The sequence below is a fragment of the Amaranthus tricolor genome, chromosome 2 (assembly GCF_026212465.1).
Source record: "Amaranthus tricolor cultivar Red isolate AtriRed21 chromosome 2, ASM2621246v1, whole genome shotgun sequence".
Classification (NCBI taxonomy): domain Eukaryota; kingdom Viridiplantae; phylum Streptophyta; class Magnoliopsida; order Caryophyllales; family Amaranthaceae; genus Amaranthus; species Amaranthus tricolor.
Genome location: NC_080048.1, coordinates 8,226,474 through 8,245,690, shown reverse-complemented (window position 1 = coordinate 8,245,690; position 19,217 = coordinate 8,226,474). Strand labels below are relative to the sequence as shown.

Genomic DNA, 19,217 nt, shown 5'->3' with positions numbered 1-19,217 from the left:
CTTTTCAACTAAACTTTACTGTTAGCAGTCCTTTATATTTCTTTTTTTTTTTAATTATTAGTGATAGTAATAGTAATTATTAATTAGTAATTAGTATTCTTATAATAAATATTTTTTTAGGTGAGTCTTTGCCCTCAATGTTGCAATTTGGGAATCTAATCTAGTTTATTTGTATTTACGGGGAACAGTTATAATTTGTCCGCATCTTTCAAGGAAAAAAAAAACTCTCATTCGGTCTGCCTTATACGGGATATTGAAATTGTTCTTTACCTTTACTATTATTTATGGAAAACTTATTTCAGATGATAATGTCTATGTAGGATATAATTTTTAAAAGTCTGAAAAACCAAATCACTATGGGTCCGTTTGGTTCAGTGAACAGGATTGGAATGGTATGGAACCTCATACCAGGATGGTATAGATTCAGAACCCCATACCAGACTAAAACTGTTTGGTTCAATCCTGTAATAGATATTCAATCCATTCACACTGTTTGGTTCAATTATGGAATGGAATCTCTGTCCCGTTTATATATATATACATACATACATACATTTATTAAACACACAAATACATACACACATATTATGTTGCAAATAGATAATTACCACTAATTAAAAAGTACTAGTTCAATACATTTTCACTCAAATGGTGTCAATACATCTCCACACAAAAAGATTCCAATATATGTTTTTGACAACCAAACACAAAGTATAAATAATTTATAAGTTAAGCATTTTCATTACATCACTTGCCCAAGTTAGGATGAATGAGGTTGATTATAAACTCTTTCTTCCACTCATCATCCGGGCATTGGTAAAAGAGTGAGAGTTCACTTGGATTGGAGGCCAACCTCTTGGAAGCTTCCATTACTTCAAATCTTGTCAATCCTTCTATGCGAAGCAATTCACTAACCAAATTTTTTTTTTTTCCTCAACTTCTTCACGAGCCATGATAGCTTGCTCATGTAGTTGTGTAGTAGAGAAGGCACTTGCAATGGTAGACATGTGCTTGTTCATCTCATTCATATGATTTGAAAAGCTAGAAGACATATTGTTAAAAGAAGAAGTTAAGTCCACAACCTCCGGCTTCTTCCTTTTCCTTCCTTGTTCATTTGGAGCCTTTTCTTTTTTGGCTTTCTTTGAAGAAGGTTCACTTGGAGTTGATTGCTTTGATTGGTTGACGAACTCATTATCATCAAATTCATCATCTTCATCACTACCACCCTTATCTAGTTCAATGGTCTCTTTCTCTTGATTGTCAACAGCTTCGACAAAAGTCTCAGATTGCACTCCAGTAGCTCGATCGGCACCAAAGATAACTGACAGTTGATCATAAAATGGAAAAGGAACATTCCATAATCCTTGAGCATTTCTGTGTTGCTGAAATTAAACAAGAATTGAATAAAAAAAAAAGATACGTCATTTAAAATATGTTATAATTTCTAACAAATATTAAACAAGTCAAAGTATTTGTGTACCTTACAAAATTCTTCATAAGATTGTCTTTCACAAACAATCATATTCTTTTCATTATCCCAAGAAAAACCAGAAGTGCGAAACATTTCAGTTAGCACATTATGCTTATCCTTAAACCATTTGATTTTTAAATAATATAGATGAAATTATGTTATTACCTTAAAACATTTCCATCTATCCACTTCACAATCTTCTGTTATAGGTGTCGGCTTTTTTAGCAAGTGAGTATGTAGTTTTAAGACGGCAAGAAGACATCGGTGGAAGTTTCTACTAACACTTTCTCCACTTCGAAAGAAATGACTTCTAATTGTCCTATTTTTCAAATGATGTGCCAAAGTGTACAAGAACATAGCTACAATTTCCTCCAAAAACATATATCGAGTGCCATTTAAACCACCGACATCTCTGACCATCTCACAAAGGACATAAAAGGTTCTTCTATTCACACGAAGTTCACTTTTGCAGACTATATCACTATCCTTGATTATTGCATCCAAGTGCTTTTGTCTAAGGTGTTTCTTCTCACTTTTGCTATAACGTGGTCGTTCAATTTCATAAACAATTACACCCATCATACACATCACCAAGTACATGATTGTGACGACATTGTTAAAAACCATGAAAAGTAGTAGTAATTCAATTTGTCTCTTCTTCCTTCTTCTTACTATGGCTAATTGAGATGGAATCATTTCTGTGAATGTATACATGCATCATCATATTAATAAATAGAAAAAAAATATATATTACCATATATATATTCTATCATTTTGCTTCCAATATCTTATCTATAATGCCATATATACAGTAAAATTATTCTTGAAAAATAACAATCTAGCAATCAAATATATCCAACAGCAATCTCCATGAGATCTTGTTAAAAATCAGAAAAACATATATATCGACATATATAACAATTTACAAAGCAATCAAAAGATAACAAAATTGATAAATCTACAATTACGTGCATCCAACCCCCACTTTACGACATTGGAATATTGAATGTCATGACGTCCTTTCCAAATTCCAATAGCATTGCAGGATAAATTTTCCTGTTTTATGGCTTGACATATGAAAGCAAAAGCTGGCCTATACTAGTCACATTTGATCTAGTTGAAGTGGTGTTATGCTTAGTTTGTCTAATTAATTAGTGAAGCTATTGCTGAAATTTGTAGGTGTGGGTAGAGTTGACATTCTATACCTTGACATTGAGGGAGCTGGATCACAATCAAGATTTTGTGGGATCACAATCGACATATATAACAATTTACAAAGCAATCAAAAGATAACAAAATTGATAAATCTACAATTATATTGGACGAAAATTGAAAGAAAAAAAAACCTGATGGTCGTTTGGCAACGAAAGGAGAGAGAAGGTAAGAAAGAAAACGGCAGGGACTGGCCGGATTCCGTTGAGCCCAAAGGAGAGAACGTTGGCAGCGAAAAGAAAATGGAGTTCGAAGGAAGCAGGAAATATGGTGGATGATCGGAATATGGCGGTGGTAGCAGTAGATGGGTGAGGGGGATGGTCTGACCGAAAATTTCTGGTGGATGATCGGAGATTGAAGAAGGCGGAGGCGGATGACCGAAAATCTGAGATTGAAGGAGAGAGAGGGAAAATCTGAGATTGAAGGAAGAGGGAAATAAAGAGTGAAATGGAGTTTGAAGGAACCAGGAAATATGGTGGATGATCGAATATGGCGGTGGTGGCAGTAGATGGGTGAGGGGGATGGTCTGACCGAAAATTTCTGGTGGATGATCGGAGATTGAAGGAGGCGGAGGCGGATGACCGAAAATCTGAGATTGAAGGAGAGAGAGGGAAAATCTGAGATTGAAGGAAGAGGGAAATAAGAGTGAATTAGGGTTTGAATATCCTGGAATGGAGTTTGAAACTTGAGGGGGTAGGAGGGTATGGGATTCTAGAGGATTGGAATGGGATGAGAATCCAGAGGGTATGACATCCCAATGTAAAAATGCCTAACCAAACATTGGAATGGTTGTGATACCATTCCATACCATTAAAAAAGAGCCAACCAAACATGCCCTATATGAGATAGCATTTTTGTATCGGTTTGAATTTGGCTGATTTTTTGATATAGCGGTTTGGTCTAGCCCATTTTTTTTTTGTTAATACAAATCTTTAAGTGTACAATAAATATTTATGAACAGAGGGGGTCTTTGAGGGTGTGCGAGATGATCGACTGCATAGAGCCTCCTCTTTCTCATGTATATGAAAAAATTAATCAAAAAAAGAAATATACTAAGTTTATTAATAAAATAGATATATATATATATATATATATATATATATATATATATATATATATATATATCTATTTTATTAATAAACTTAGTATATTTCTTTTTATGATTAACTTAGTGTATATATATATATATATATATATATATATATATATATATATATATATATATATATATATATCTATTTTATTAATAAACTTAGTATATTTCTTTTTTTGATTAACTTAGTGTATATATATATATATATATATATATATATATATATATATATGTATATATATATATATATATATATATATATATATATATATATATATATATATATATATATATATATATATATATATATATATGGCATAAAATAAAAATTTTGCATAGGGCTCCCAAATTTTTCAAGACGACTTTGTTTATGAAAGGTAAACTGTCATCTGATGTGGCAGTTTGGTAATAATACTAAATTAATATGTATACTTACCAAACCACTATTTAATATGGCAGTTTGTTTTTAATTAATTTTTTAAAAAAAATATTACATATACCAAATCCTCATATGAGAAAGTGATTTGATTTTAAATATAAACTAAACTAAGTTCTCGGGTGGCAGTTTGATAAAAAAAAACTAAACACAAATTTTCTCCTAACACATCCTATGTGGACAATAGTTATTCATGGACGTAGAATGAGAAATAAGTTTCCAATAAACAATAATCATTCTTGAGGGGCAAAAGGTTCATTTTAGGTATTATTCTTATAATTTTTTTTATTCTTATTCATAATTGTTACAGCCCGTCTTAAATTGCATAAATAATAGAAATATTAATTTTTTGTAATTTTTAAATGTATATAATTTAACATATAAATGAACAAAACAATGCATTAAATTGTATAAAAAGTCAAATATTGTAAATATAATGGAACGAAAAAAGAAAAAAGAAAAAAGAAAAAAGTATTATGTAATAGATGAAGTATATAATGAAATACACCACCCTCCCTCTACTTCTATAACTTACAACACACCCTCTTGAATCTCATCTTCATTTATAAAAACACCGCCGTTTCCACCGCATTCAACTTATTTAATAAATTATAATGAGATTGTTTTGCAAAATAGTTCATTTGTTAAATTTAATTATTAAGGGCATAAATAGATGGATGATATTTGGCAAATAATCTAGTTTATTCAAATACAAATAAATGGTTGGTTCAAACAATTGAATGCTAATGTTTAGTAAATTAGCTAGTTGAAACAATTTGTTATAAATTAACTATTTTGAACAAGCTACTCTAACTTGTTCAAATCGTATGCTCAAACCAGTTGATAAAATCAATCCCTTCAAACAATTAACTTAACCAACTAGCTTAAAATCCAACAAAAATGCTTACACTTACTCAGACAAGTCAACTTAAATAGCCAACATCTAAGTCATTGCTAAATACCACAATGATCGTTTGAATATGCATGACGCATCGAGTTTCATCACAAAGTGTAACACCCCGTTAGAATATAGATTAAAAATTAATTATTTAATAAATAATTAGTCGATTAAATATATTAAATAATTATTTGATTATATTTTTGTTGTGCACGCATTTAGTCGCGTAACAAGTTTATCATGTAACAAGTTTAACGCATAACAGTTTTTGCGTAACCGAACAATTAATTAATTAAATTAAAAAATATAAAAAATATGGTCATATGAATAGTTGGCCGGTTGTGAAGAGGGAATTGAGGAGTTCACGTAACTCCTCCCTAAATGCCTTTTATGGGTATTAACTTAGGATTTTTAAAGTTAGGCATTATGAGACTTTAAGTATGCACATGAATGTGATTGTAATTAGCAAAAAAAATTCAGAAAATTCTCTTCATTTTCCTATCATTTCATCCAAAAATTGAGAGCAAAAAAAGAGAGAAAAAGAGAAAAATTCAAGGGTTGGTTTTGGTGTTCAAGTATTCTTAATCCTAGTCTTTTGATCTTTGATTGATAAGTATTCATAATTCATAAACCTTTAGCAAAATTTTAATTTGTTTAAAGGATTATGTTCATACCTTTTATTTGAAATACATAGAAAGAGATAGATTAGTGATGGAAACATGTTATAAAAAAATATGTTTATATTTTGTTTCATGATTTTATATGATGATAAAATTATGTATATATATGAATATATCATTAATTTATAAATAGATTTTCATGAGTAGAGATTTAAAAGAAAATGTGTGATGTGATGATTTAGAAAATAAGGTTCAATGTGTTCAAGATATAAGATTGGTAATCATTATTGAAACAATTTAGATGTGTTTGATTTCTAAGGATTTTGGTTGATATACATATATAATAGTATGAAACATGAATTTTTAAATGAGAATATGAAAATGGAGTTAGATTTATATATTTTCTGGTTTTATAAAATTATATATAATTTTGGTTGATTTAATTATTTCTATAAAAGAGTGATAACGTATGTTGTTGTTTTGCAGTTTTTATATCGTGGTTGAATCCGTAGAATTGAGGAATGAGATGGAAAGAATTGAGGCGCATCTTTTGCCTTTATGGTTCGGGTGCGTTTCGTGCGTTGTCACTCCCGATTGAATTAAAAGTCGCTTAAACGTTAAAATCAATTAAAAAACGGGTGTTAAAAATTATAAAATTTGGTACCCAAGGTAATTAATGCCTTTCAGACACAGTGGTGAAGTCGGATTTTCTGTTTGAATTTTCTAAACTGTCCAAAAATACCAGTAAAGTTACTGATCGTTTTTAGAAGATAAGAAATATTGAGATTTATGATTTAATCTTTTAAGATTATGAATTGTAATGATGCCTTGATGGTAAAAAGTGGATTGAATGTTGTATATCACTTAAGGCTTAGATACCTCAAATAATTTGAAAAGGAGTTTAACATACAATCGGAGAATGAATGTGTTGTTACCCTAATTGGGTTGGTATAATTAGATTTGGTGTCCTTATAGGGTTGGAATTATTATTATTCGTTCCCATGGTAGTTGTGGATCATTACAGTCATCATGGGGGTATGCATACTTTACCTTTGACGGCCCGAACAGGACGGGCAACGTCTTAGGTTGGAGGTTGCCTTGGGATTAGCTCTCCCATGTGTATTTCTCCAAACTTTGATATTACTCTGGTGACCCGAACTGAGCGGGCAATGACATGAGTTGGGATTTGAAAAGTCAAATATGACATCTAAATTATTAGAGCCTTTGCATGCTAGGATGAACTCATTGCTTGTATATAACTTATATAATGCATTATATGAAGTCTCTGATGTGTACTTGTTTATGTTCTTTGGAACGCATTATATTGTTGTCATTTGACGACTAGCAGATTGACTTGCAGTTGGGGTTGGTGTGTGAGGAATCAAACAATAAAACCTGTAAACTTATGTTATTTTGTTGAATGAACTTTACTATATATATATATATATATATATATATATATATATATATATATATATATATATATATATATATATATATATATATATATATATATTTATGGCAAGTACGCTTTTATTTTGAACATTAATTAGTTTTGGACGAAGCCAGTAGGTTCTCAAGTTGTAAACCTTAAGACTTCTGCTGATTTATTATTTTTGTTATTGTTGTTTATTTCTTTATCACTAGAACGTCGTCGATCCTAAAAACTGTTTAACTTAAATGTCCGACGTATGACCCGGAATACATATTTACATGTGAATATCCGATTCGCTTTGACTCGGGCTATTACACAAAGAGCCTTGATAACCATTAGCGCATCACCTTCAACAATCATCTTAGAGGTATTCATTCGGGTCATCGAGTCAATTTCAAATCATGTGTTTCGGGCCAGTTCAAAATTGATTTTTGTGTCCACATTGATTTTTACATTATTAAATTCATGTTGGAGTCGAATTTAGTTGAAAGATCGAGTAACTGTCAAATTATCTAATCTGTTTTAAACAGGCCGAAATTCTAATCCTATCCTATCCATGATCTTGTGCTAAAGATATTGCAAAGAGCAACCTTCCATAAACTCCACATTACCCATTCCTATCGGTACTATTCTTGATCATTAGTAATTCTTCTTACTTTACTAAAGTTATTTTAGATAAAAAAAAAAATACTATCAACATCGCTAAATTGTTAGCAGTTCTAGTTACTGACTTACTGTAACATTTTTTTTTATCAAAATTATTAACATTGCTAGCGATTTTTTAACCTTTGTTACAATATCAAATTATATCTACAAATTATTGTATGAGGTGATCTTATTATGAGACACGAGTTATATATGGGCCGAATAGTCTTACTAATAGTATAATTTTTACAATATGATTTTTTAAGATTGTTTTACCGTGAGATAGTCTTTTACAAGAGTAATTATATTATATCTAAATCTAGGGATGTCATGGGTCCAAATTTATATTACAGCCCGTTTGGTTGATGGTAATGAAGTAATGAGAATGAAATGTTGTAATGACAATAGTAATGAAGGAATGGATATGAGAATTGGTAATGAAGATTCTTTTGTTTGGTGTGCATGACTAAAGAATGGTAATGGAAGATAATATTCCATTGATTGCATTTGGTTGTTAGTAATAAAAAATGGTAATGACTCCTAGTTTCATTATTGTATATTTGTATCTAAAAGCATTATTGTATCTAAATTATTCTATCTAATGATTCTTTTTTTAATAATAATATTTTTTTGGATAATTATATACATTACCTTTTTTTTCTTCATTATTTTTTTTCTTCAGCTCGAAACAACATTACCTTATTTTATTACCACAGTAATACTTCATTACCATTACAGCCTAATATCAAGTTGTTTAATGGTAATAAAAATGGCCATTTTTGGTAATTTCATTACCTTATTTTATTACCATCCATTACCATTGAAGGCATCCAAATAACCAAATTTTTTACTTAATTTTATTACTATTACCGCCCTCTAATACCATGTACCAAACGGGCCGTTAGATTCACCCAAACCCAACACTAATTTTAGGTTGAGTCTAATGTTTTGAGAGTTACAGTTAATAGCTTGTCTTGTATGAGACCGTTTCAGCATAAGACGAGCTCATATAATTAATCTATTTTTTAACACACTCAATATACATGTATCAACTCAATATTAATGATTTTACAATGAAACCGTCTAATTTAAAAATTTGTGTATAGTTCATTCCCACATGGTATATTGGAATTTTTTGGAATTATATTGGAAATTGTATTTTTTTATTAGGCAATGCAATGGAGTATATTTAGAGGAAAAAATCATTATATTCTCTCCTTCGTCTCCTCTCTACCTCTCTCCTCAGCATCTCGTGATCGTGGACGCTTCAGCTTCCTGAGATCTTCGCCTTTTCCTCACCGTAAGTCTCTCTGATTCTTTGCACTCCCTTTCCCATCTCTTTTTGTTTCTTTAGATCTGATTATATTTCATTCAATTACATCTTCTCTTTTCTTTTTTTTTTCTTCATATTAATTTCGATCGTATTCGCTCGATTTATTATTCAGTTTATTTTTTTAAAAAAATTTTTTGGAGGTAGAAACAGTTTTTTGATTGTCACTTTTTCAAATTTCGTTTTTACGATGTCTTTGCTGTGATTGTTTGATACCTGATTCGTTATTTTTTAAGGAGAATATACGATTTAGAATTTTGAATTATATTATGATTGTAGAAATATGTTTCTTAGGTTATCTTCCGATCTTGTAAATTTTGGAGATTTAGTTTCTGATTACAATCATTTGAGATGTTGCAGATTAGTAGTAGTAAATGATTGAATTCGAACATGATTCTGGATTTTTTTGAGTAAATCAATTGATATATACGACTAGAATGATTATTTACGCGTGTTTTATTTACAGAAATTTAATTTGTGGACTTAGCAGACGAAAAATGGGGCTTTCGTTTACGAAGTTGTTCAGTCGGCTGTTTGCGAAGAAGGAAATGCGTATTCTTATGGTAGGTCTCGATGCAGCTGGTAAAACTACTATTCTTTATAAACTCAAGCTCGGAGAGATTGTCACCACTATTCCTACCATTGGTATGTGGTCTTTCTGCTATAGCTCTAGAATTTAATCTGCTATGTCATTATAATTGATGATTTTGTTTAAACTGCTTGTGAATCTACATTTGATTTTCATTGAGCATTTGAGGATCTGTTTTGGGGTTTGAGGAATGATTATTTCACAGTATGAGAGCTTTACTTTAGGTCAACAACAAAGTGATATGGTCATCTCATTGATGTGGAATGATTTTGTTTTGGTTTTCTTTTTATTATTCGGCTCCTGCTGTTGATCTCAAAATATTATCATTGCTATGCTTTTGATGTTGAATTAACTTAGGATGTTTCAATTTTGCATTGCACATAGTGAGATAACTATGCTCGTAGGTAGTATTAGCCATAAAAATTCATTTTGATGTCCCTGAAATGTGAAAATGATCTTTACTTTGACTAACCATGATCAATGGTCACTTACTCAAGAATGTTGCGAAAATGGTGAATGGCTGTTATAGGTTACTTACCACAAAAAAACTAAAATACAATAATATTTAAAATTAATAGTTAAAACAATATGTTCAAAAAGTAAAATGCTCTTTTTTACTTATATATTTTAAGAATTTATGTTAATTTTGTTATTTTTTTGCAAAATGATCTATTTTATCGGTTTTAGGTTACTTGGGTTGGGTGCACTCTCAACAAACACCTCTAAAGTTAGAGATTATTTATGGTTAATCAAAAATTTGGATTATTTTAGATTGATTAATAAAAGATTGGATCACTCTAGGTTATTTTTCCCCAAAAATAAGTATCATGTTTTGTTTAATTGACCCTTGGCTGTTGGCAACTCGAAATAGTGTATATCTTTGAATGTCTTTTTTCATTTAATTTTTGGCGATGTCCATGGAAGATACACTTGTGATTTATGCATCTCAGGATTAAGGCATGGTATTGTTGTTATCTCTATCTTTTAAAATCATCAAAATTTTAAAAGCATACAATGATTTTCTGTAGCTACTTTTCTTGTAAGGTACAAGGATTAGTTCTCTCCTCATCCCTGAGTCTTCTTTTGTATGCAGTTTGCCTATTTCTGTGATCTTTTTGATATTGTTTTCCGTATATTGGGACCAATAGTTTTATTGACACTTATTTCTATGTATTGCTAGGATTTAACGTCGAGACTGTAGAGTACAAGAACATTAGCTTCACCGTGTGGGATGTCGGAGGTCAAGACAAGGCAAGTATCTAGTTTTTTCTTGCATTGATTCTTTTTAACTGAATTCTTAGGCATTTGTATATGATGTGTACTTGCACTAGACCTCAACTATACCCTTCTGGACACTGTTCTTATGCTACATCTTTCCAACCTCCTAAATGTGATGTTTTTGGGTTGCATTTGTTTCATTGGTCAACTACATCATTACAAAATTTGCTACTGGAGAATGGTTATGGGCTCCCATATCCGGAATTTATTGAGTGACCAAAAGTTTACTGATGTAGATTAGTTTGCAGTCTGCAAGAGGGACATGGTTTAGACTTAGAATGGATTTAAGGGGGAATTAGCAAATTAAGAGAAATTGGTGGAATTCTGCCTAGTTTTGTGTATTATTTCCTATGTGACCTGGACTCAGGTATGTAGAGGGAAAAATAGGATTAAATATTAGTTTCATTGTTAACGTTGACAAACTGAACACCATTTTTCTTCTGAGATTTTTTCTTGCGGTTTGCAATTTTTCTGAGTTTTGGGATTAAGGCTGTCTTGCTGTTGGTGTTGGATTTTAAGACGCATCACACCCAAAGGCTAGTGCCTTTGCATGGCGTCCAGAATCTAGGCCCTTTGTACTCTTAGTGTTTCACTTCTTTAAAAGCTTTGGTATTATAATCATTTTCCTCTCTTACTGCTCATGTACTTACCAATTTTCACTGTGTTATTTTATGATTCAACTTTGAAATGTTTTGATGATTGTTTTAGGACTGTGGTAAACTCAGTTTCTATATTTGTTATTAATTGTCCTTTTGCTGACTATAGTCTACAGCTCCCTAAATCTTTTTATCTCTGATGAGAAAGGAAAAGAAGAAATCACAATTGTAAATTGAAAGGCATGCTATTTTTATTGTCAATAACTGAGATAGTTTTCATTCTTGATTATTTTGTGTATTATATCAACCTGATGCGTGGAATTGTTTGAACATGTGTACGTGTATCATGATTACTAGTTGATAAGATTTTTGTCTTTTTCACAGAGCTAGTTTCACATGAAATTTCTTCTAAGTTCCCTATTCTCTATTCTTTCATATTTTTCAGATCCGTCCATTGTGGAGACATTACTTCCAAAACACTCAAGGACTCATCTTTGTGGTTGACAGTAATGACCGTGACCGTGTCGTTGAGGCCAGGGACGAACTACATAGGATGTTAAACGAGGTGACATTTGTTCTTTGACTTTCTTAGCCTCAAATCTGAGTGACTGATGGAGATATGTTGTTATAGTATCCACATTAAAGCATTTTTTATGATTACAAAAAATTCTGATTATATCAGTTTTTCTATTCTGAATGACATTTTACAGGATGAGTTACGGGATGCAGTCTTGTTGGTGTTTGCCAACAAGCAAGATCTTCCAAATGCAATGAATGCTGCTGAGATCACTGACAAACTTGGTCTCCATTCTCTACGTCAGCGTCACTGGTATTCCATAGCTCTTTTGTTCATCCTCAACTGGTAGCATATCTTCACCATGTTTTCCAATGTATATATTGACTATTTTCCGCCTTTGTATTTTAGGTACATACAGAGCACATGTGCCACCTCCGGAGAAGGGCTTTATGAGGGTTTGGACTGGCTCTCGAACAATATTGCTAGCAAGGTTGGTCGATAAAATTTTTCCTTTGTCATATATTCCATTCCACCAATCTTGCACTATTATTTGCAAGTTGCTATCCATTACCTCTGATTTCACCTCAAATTCCATAGAACGGAGGGATGAATGTTCTAGAAATTCTATGTTCACCATTTTCTATCTTCGTCTGGAGTTTAGCTGTGACCATTGAATTGTTTTTAACTTTGTCTATATAGATGCACTTATGATAAGATGAAGCCATTTTCATGTGCGATTCTTTAATATATGTAGGGGGTGTTTGGCAAATCGGTTGTTGGGCAATTTTAGCACCTAAATCTAGATGTCAAACTATCTATGCCAGTATTTGGTAAATTAGTTAGTTGAAACTAATATGCTAATTTACAACAACTTGCTTCCACAAGGTGGTCAAATCATTTGATCAAATCAACCACCCGTAAAATCCTTCACCACCTGAGTTAGCTATAGGCTATAGCTATAAACTATCATTTGTTCTCCAAACACCCTCGTTAACTATTAGCCGTTTGCCAAACACCATCATTAGTTATTGGCCGTTTGGCCAAATACCTCCGTAACTCTATGTATGTGTTTACGTTAATCATCATTTTTGGCTTGTGTCTACAGGCTTAAATGAAAGAAATGGAGTAAACGTTAGCTGTTCTCAGATGAGATGCTGGAATAGGCTGAGGAGTCTGCCAGTACTGCTGGTGTTGCCCTTTTTATTTTTGTCATTCTATGTTCTAATTTTTGGTTTCTAAAAGGACAAAAGGATATATCTTTCTGTTGTTTATGTTGACATGTTATAATACCCTATTTTTTAGCTTATGTGATCTTCTGAATTGTGAACTTATTATTTTTAGATATTTTTGAACATCTTTTTCAATTATTTTTTTAATTTTTATTAAAATTTTTCTTATTGGATATTTTGAAGATTTACATTTGTTCTTTTTATCTAATTTATTTTTTTTCCTTTGTGTCAATGATATATTGTTTAAGCTAAGCTTAGTGCTTCGCTAAAAGGTCAAATCATTATAGTCTAGATTTTTAAACTGAACGGTAATCAATTATCTTACCGGTAGTATGATGTTGCAAACTAATTCATCTATAATTTTCCATCAAAATTTGCACTTTTGTCTTTTACTTACCTTCGTTTCAAATTAGTTGCAATATTGACAAAGATGATACTATTCATTCATCAATCTTAATTTGTAAATAGTCTTTAATCAATAGGTTAAAATATAGTCAAGTGAAATCTTGTTTGATTCGTCTCATTACAAAGATTATAAATATCAAATTTTTATAATTTTTTATTATTTATAATTAGAGATATTAAGAATTAAATTAGTACTTTGGACTGCATAAAAAAGCAAATGTTATAAGTAAATTGGAACGGAGGAAGTATGAGATTGTCTCACCTGAGACGGACTTATATAACTAGCTCATTTTTCTAATTGATCATTTAAAAATATGTAAAATTCGAATTAATTTGTTGCATTCTTTTTACGGAAAAAAAAATTGTTGCATTTTTTGTGTATCAAAGTAATAAATGTATAGGAACAGGGCACAAAAGTCTTATTATAAGATAAAATTCTAAAGATTATGGGAACTTTTTTCCTAAATAGTGAAATTCGGAGTAGTCAAACACTAGATAATCTCCGCACGATACATGTTTTTTTTTCAATTTATTGTTTTTATTATTTAAAAAAAATGAATTGTAAATTATTAGTTATTGATTTTTAATGAATTAATAATTGCATATAATAGCTAACATTTAATTCATTTTTAATTTTAAAATACTATTTTAAAAGTTATGTATGATGTTAAACAATGTTATTTTGATATTATTTTTTTACTAAGCATAACAAACTATGTTAAAAATAAATTCTAATATTAATAAATTATTTTGAACATATATTACAATATAAATTAACTGAAACATTTTAAATGATGATAACATTTATGTATAAAAATAATTTAAATAATTATACAAATATAAAATTAAAAATAGCTTGTCTTGTACGACACTATTTGAATGTTGAGATGGATCCATGTAATTACCGCAATTATCTTATTGATCACCATAAAATTGCAATTGACACTTTTTTATGAATAAAAAAATATTTAAAGTAATTGTGTCTATTTAAATAAACAAATCAAGAAATTTAGAGTATAAACTTAAAGCAAATGTCAAATGATTGCAAAAATGAAGTTGTTTGCATTACAAATGCAAATATTCTTTTTTATCTTTGTCTGACCTTCAATCTTCATTCACCATTTTATCTCTCCTCTTACTTCTAGATACATTAGGCTGATTATTGTAAGGTTGATTGCATCGACCAATTTCAATAGTGCATCAATAAATCAATTCCAATGCATTTATGCATTGTTGAGAAAATTAACCAATTTCAATTTCATAAAAGCCTTATTTCTCCTGTTGATATCTTTCATATCCTGTAACAACCCGACTTACCGTTGACTGAGTAAACAAGGTCATCACGGAGTTCATTTCCCAAGAAACTTATATCACACTTCCAAAACTTGAGCAAAAGGGTCACCAGCTCTTTAACGTAACTAACTCAGCTAATTCTCAAACCAAACATCTAACTAAAACACAAGATGACCATACAATTCTCTACAAGTTTGATATAACCAACACAACCAAATCAAATATACATTTATCCAAAATTCTAATACAAATCTACAAATTCCTACGTGCTCAGCTCAATATACATCCTTGGAACGCTATTCTACACCGTTAACCTATCGTTCCCGACCGGTTCCAATCTGTGATCAAACTAAAAGATGGAAATAACAGGGGGTCAGATTAAACTGAATGAGAAGTAACAATCCAAAACAACAAAACACAGTAATTCAAATCATAGGTTTAAAAGCAACATCAGTTCCTTAGATCTATGTGCGCACAAGGAGTCTAGTTGAGAGGAACCTCCATAGCTCTAAGGCTATGTCACTCTCGGGTGAAGCTATTCAATATCTGAATGACAATTCGCTTCAAAACAGGGAGCAGGGAACAATGTTCCTCAACTCCGTCAATGACCAGCCCGCAAGCCCGATCCATTGACCATATCATAATATCAGCATAAACATTCACAACAACATTTGTCTCAACAATTTCCAAATCAAAAGCGCTTTAGTAATAAGTTTATGTTCAAGAATGTAGTCTGATCAAACCCTTTAAGGGACTGCTACTACTCACCAACAAGACGCTTCAAAGAGCCGTGATCGATTCGCAGCTAACAGCTAGAAGGAGCGCGCAGAGAAATCGTTTTCTGGAGCATAACAAGATCATAACATCACTCAAGAGCGTTCGGTACAACTTTACTAACACATAACTTATTACATCTCCTCCTAAACTCAAGCTTAATCAAAACTCTTGTTTTAGCATTTCTAATTAAACACAAAGGTCTACATTTAAACCAATGTCAATAATCATCTAAAGAATCTAATAATCTCTTCAAGAATTTCAACTAATCCAATATTCAATCAATAACCAATGTTTCCCAATATAACTCATAATCTTGGTATCCATAAAATTAATATCATCTACACAAGCCCATCTCTTTTATTGTTGTCAAACATTGAGGTAAATGGTTCATAAGGATAGCAATTGAAATAGAAGAATAAAATAATTCAAGAAGAAAAGATGCAAAGATGCTTGTAAATTGATGATAAGATATGTAAAAACAATCATCAAAAGGACAGAGATCATAAATTTATTTATTACCTCAATAAAATGGCGGCAATTGAAACCCAAAGAAGGTAATGTCACTCAGAAATCAGACTTGGGAACAAGGTTCTGCGGTTTGCTTCTTTCGAAACTCACAACATGGAAGAATCAAGGCTGGTCACCGATGAACGGATGTTGCTTGTCGCTGTGTTTTCAAGAATCAACTATTAGAGTCAAACAAAAACGCCATTGCTATAATCTTGAACCAAGGACGAAGAAAGGAAGAAAAATATATGGGTAAGCTATTCAATTCGAAAATCAGAGAAAGAAGAAAGATGGATATACCTGCCGTTGCTTCAAAAATCAAATGAAGAAGATAGATTAGGGCTTTGCTTCTTGAAAGAAATCACGAAAGAGAGAAGAATTTCGCAGAGGGAAGAAGATTTCGAATCTTGTTTCAACGAAAATCAAGGGCAAGAATCCTTGTTCACCTTCGAAAATCAGACAATAGAATGCAAGGAAGAAGTATTTTGTGGCACTACTGAGAGGAATACAAACTGATTCGATAGCGAGGAAGGAGAAGAATGGTTCGTGCCCTAGCACCATTGACGTTTTCTTCATAGAAATTTAGAGAAATAAGGGTTTGAAGATTCAAAGAGGAATGTCGTGAAGGGAAGGAGATCGACTATTAGTTGAAGAATTTCAGTGTGGTTCTGCCATTTTCAGAGGGAATGGCGAGAGAAAAGGAGGAAGATAAGGGTTTATGCGAATGGGAGGAAGAAGGAAATGGTTGCTGACTTTGAGTTCATCGCGTGAGAGAGGGAAGGAAGGATTTGGTTATTTTAATCAAAATAAATGAAAAGGAAAAGAGGGAAGAAATTAAATTGAGAATGTTTCATGTCATATGTATTTAAGATTATTCTCGCACTGATAATTCTCTTAAATTGACTCGTCTAAAAATATTAATTTCCCGAATGTTACATATCCTTTTTTGTTTTTTTTATTTGTTCATGTTAAGTTTTTTCAATTTTAGTGAGAGAAATTTAAATTATATTTTTGAAGCATATATTGAAAATAAAATATATATTTATGTGAGATTTTGTTAGATTTGTCAAAAATGTAATGTTTTTTAATATATATAATTTTTATAATTTTTTATGATGCGTACTTAGTGATATTAAGGCTCAAAATATATTTTGTAATGCGTAAAAAAATTGAAGTGAACAAAAAAAAACATAGAATAGAATAATAGTAAGAAATGTGTTTAATTATTTTTTAGAAAATTGCTACTCATTCAAAGAACCTCAACTATACCTCCTATCAATTGCTTAGGAGAGTAGTCCTTTTAAGTTTGAGTTTACTACAAAAGCGTATGACATAAATATTAGGATATACAAGAAATATGTGGATATTAGAAGAGAGAAGAAATATATGGATGAGAATTAACGAAAGTGATAAAGATTATTTTCATTAAAACCATTCTAGTAGAGCTGTCAAAAATGAAAGGTATAGCAAACTTAGGAAGGCAAAAATAGGCCTCTAGAGTTGGAAGTAGAGGTGTTTATTCGGGTCATCAAGTCGATTTCGGATCACATGGAATCGAGTCAAAATCGAATCTTGTATCCACATTGATTTTTACATTATTTTAAATTCATTTTGATGTTGAGTCATCGGATTATGTTACAAGGTTGGATAACAATCGGATGTTATTTGAACACCTCTACCCAGAAGAAACCGTGATTGATTTTTAGTTCCCTTCCATAATTTTTTGAAGCTACGCTTTCCACTTTAGAAAGATTTCTAACGATTCATTTAGTTACCAACATCAAAGGGTTGAAATAATATCTCATAAAATTTTACCGACATCCATTAGAAAGATTGAAATAAATGAGATTATTTAGCAATTTAATTCCAAGTATAAGATTGGGTTAAACTTATGTCCCAAAATAAGCTTTCGTACATCCAAGTCTAGCCTCGGGTAAATCGCTGTTAGTAACAGCGAAAGTGAAAAAAAAAAAAAAATTAAAAGCCCAAAGTCGCTGTTAGTAACAGTGACTTAAAAAAAATAAAAAATTAAAAGCCCAAAGTCGCTGTTACTAACAGCGACTAATTTTTTTTTTTTTTTTTTTTTTTAATTTAAGTATCTATCACCTTGACCACCCATCTCTTTTTTGGCAATGGTTTTTTCTTAAAATTTTCATGTTAACTTTTTCAAGATACCCAAATCTTCGAAACCATCGCATTGTTAGGAAGCCGCTAAGCTGTTATCAGTTGCATTTATTAAAAGCTTGGCACTTCGATCTTATATACATCTTCTAAGTTCATTGGGGTTAACTGGAACGTGCTTATAGCGTACAAACTTACTGATTGTGACAATAGGAATTTCAATTGTACACAGGCCTTGGTATCTTGAGTGTAAACTTAGGTTTATATAATCATTATATTTATCCTCAGCTGTGACCAAATTAATCTGATGCTTCATTGATTTCAGTCTCTAGCATGATCTGAGACTAGCTGTTGGGAACTTCCACTCATAACTAACTCGTGAATAGTTAAATCTACCAAACATCTCTCGAAAAAGTTGTATTTAGTTATATCAAAAGCCAACAAAAGCAACTAAAACTTTCAACTAGTAAAACAAACCAATTCAAAAAACAAACAACTAACAACCAATTGTCAAACGCCCCTATGTTTCTCGAAAAACTTTGAGCTAGTCATACAATCAAACTAGAAAAATAATTGAATAGAAAAACTAGTTATATAGTGCCTTGAAGCTAAAACAAATGATATGTTAAGGTTATTACTAACAGGGACTTAAAAAAAAAAAAAAAAAAAAAAATTTTTTTTTTTTTTAGTCGCTGTTAGTAACAGCGACTTTGGGCTTTTAATTTTTTATTTTTTTTTAAGTCGCTGTTACTAACAGCGACTTTG

The 19,217-nt window shown here is 31.1% G+C and overlaps 1 protein-coding gene and 1 long non-coding RNA gene across 3 annotated transcripts; one reads left to right on the top strand and one right to left on the bottom strand.

Annotated features, from left to right (window-relative positions):
* The first annotated feature begins 8,975 nt into the window (after positions 1-8,975).
* On the top strand, positions 8,976-13,447 carry LOC130804460 (ADP-ribosylation factor). Of its 2 annotated transcripts, none has more exons than XM_057668908.1 (7): positions 8,976-9,110; positions 9,607-9,785; positions 10,910-10,980; positions 12,049-12,168; positions 12,314-12,432; positions 12,529-12,610; positions 13,226-13,447. In XM_057668908.1, exons 2-7 carry the CDS (start codon positions 9,638-9,640, stop codon positions 13,229-13,231), a joined length of 546 nt encoding a protein of 181 aa, XP_057524891.1. In that variant the 5' UTR covers positions 8,976-9,110; positions 9,607-9,637; the 3' UTR covers positions 13,232-13,447. The 2 variants fall into 2 exon arrangements, with proteins under 2 accessions (XP_057524891.1, XP_057524883.1); XM_057668900.1 differs by having other exon boundaries at positions 8,982-9,110; positions 9,631-9,785.
* Positions 13,448-14,679: 1,232 nt separating this feature from the next.
* On the bottom strand, positions 14,680-17,055 carry LOC130804455 (uncharacterized). The gene is made up of 4 exons (XR_009040018.1): positions 16,632-17,055; positions 16,344-16,491; positions 15,816-15,888; positions 14,680-15,396 (listed from the first exon to the last, which is right to left on the bottom strand). It is a non-coding gene; the product is annotated as an uncharacterized LOC130804455 (long non-coding RNA).
* Between the last annotated feature and the right edge of the window lie 2,162 nt (positions 17,056-19,217).

What these genes read in the sequence shown, in the direction of transcription:
- LOC130804460 (XM_057668908.1), top strand. Translation starts at nt 9,638, where the DNA reads ATGGGGCTTTCGTTTACGAAGTTGTTCAGTCGGCTGTTTGCGAAGAAG. An exon ending in ATGTCGGAGGTCAAGACAAG is followed by an intron (nt 10,981 to 12,048) that starts GCAAGTATCTAG and finishes CATATTTTTCAG; the next exon opens with ATCCGTCCATTGTGGAGACA. An exon ending in TACATAGGATGTTAAACGAG is followed by an intron (nt 12,169 to 12,313) that starts GTGACATTTGTT and finishes GACATTTTACAG; the next exon opens with GATGAGTTACGGGATGCAGT.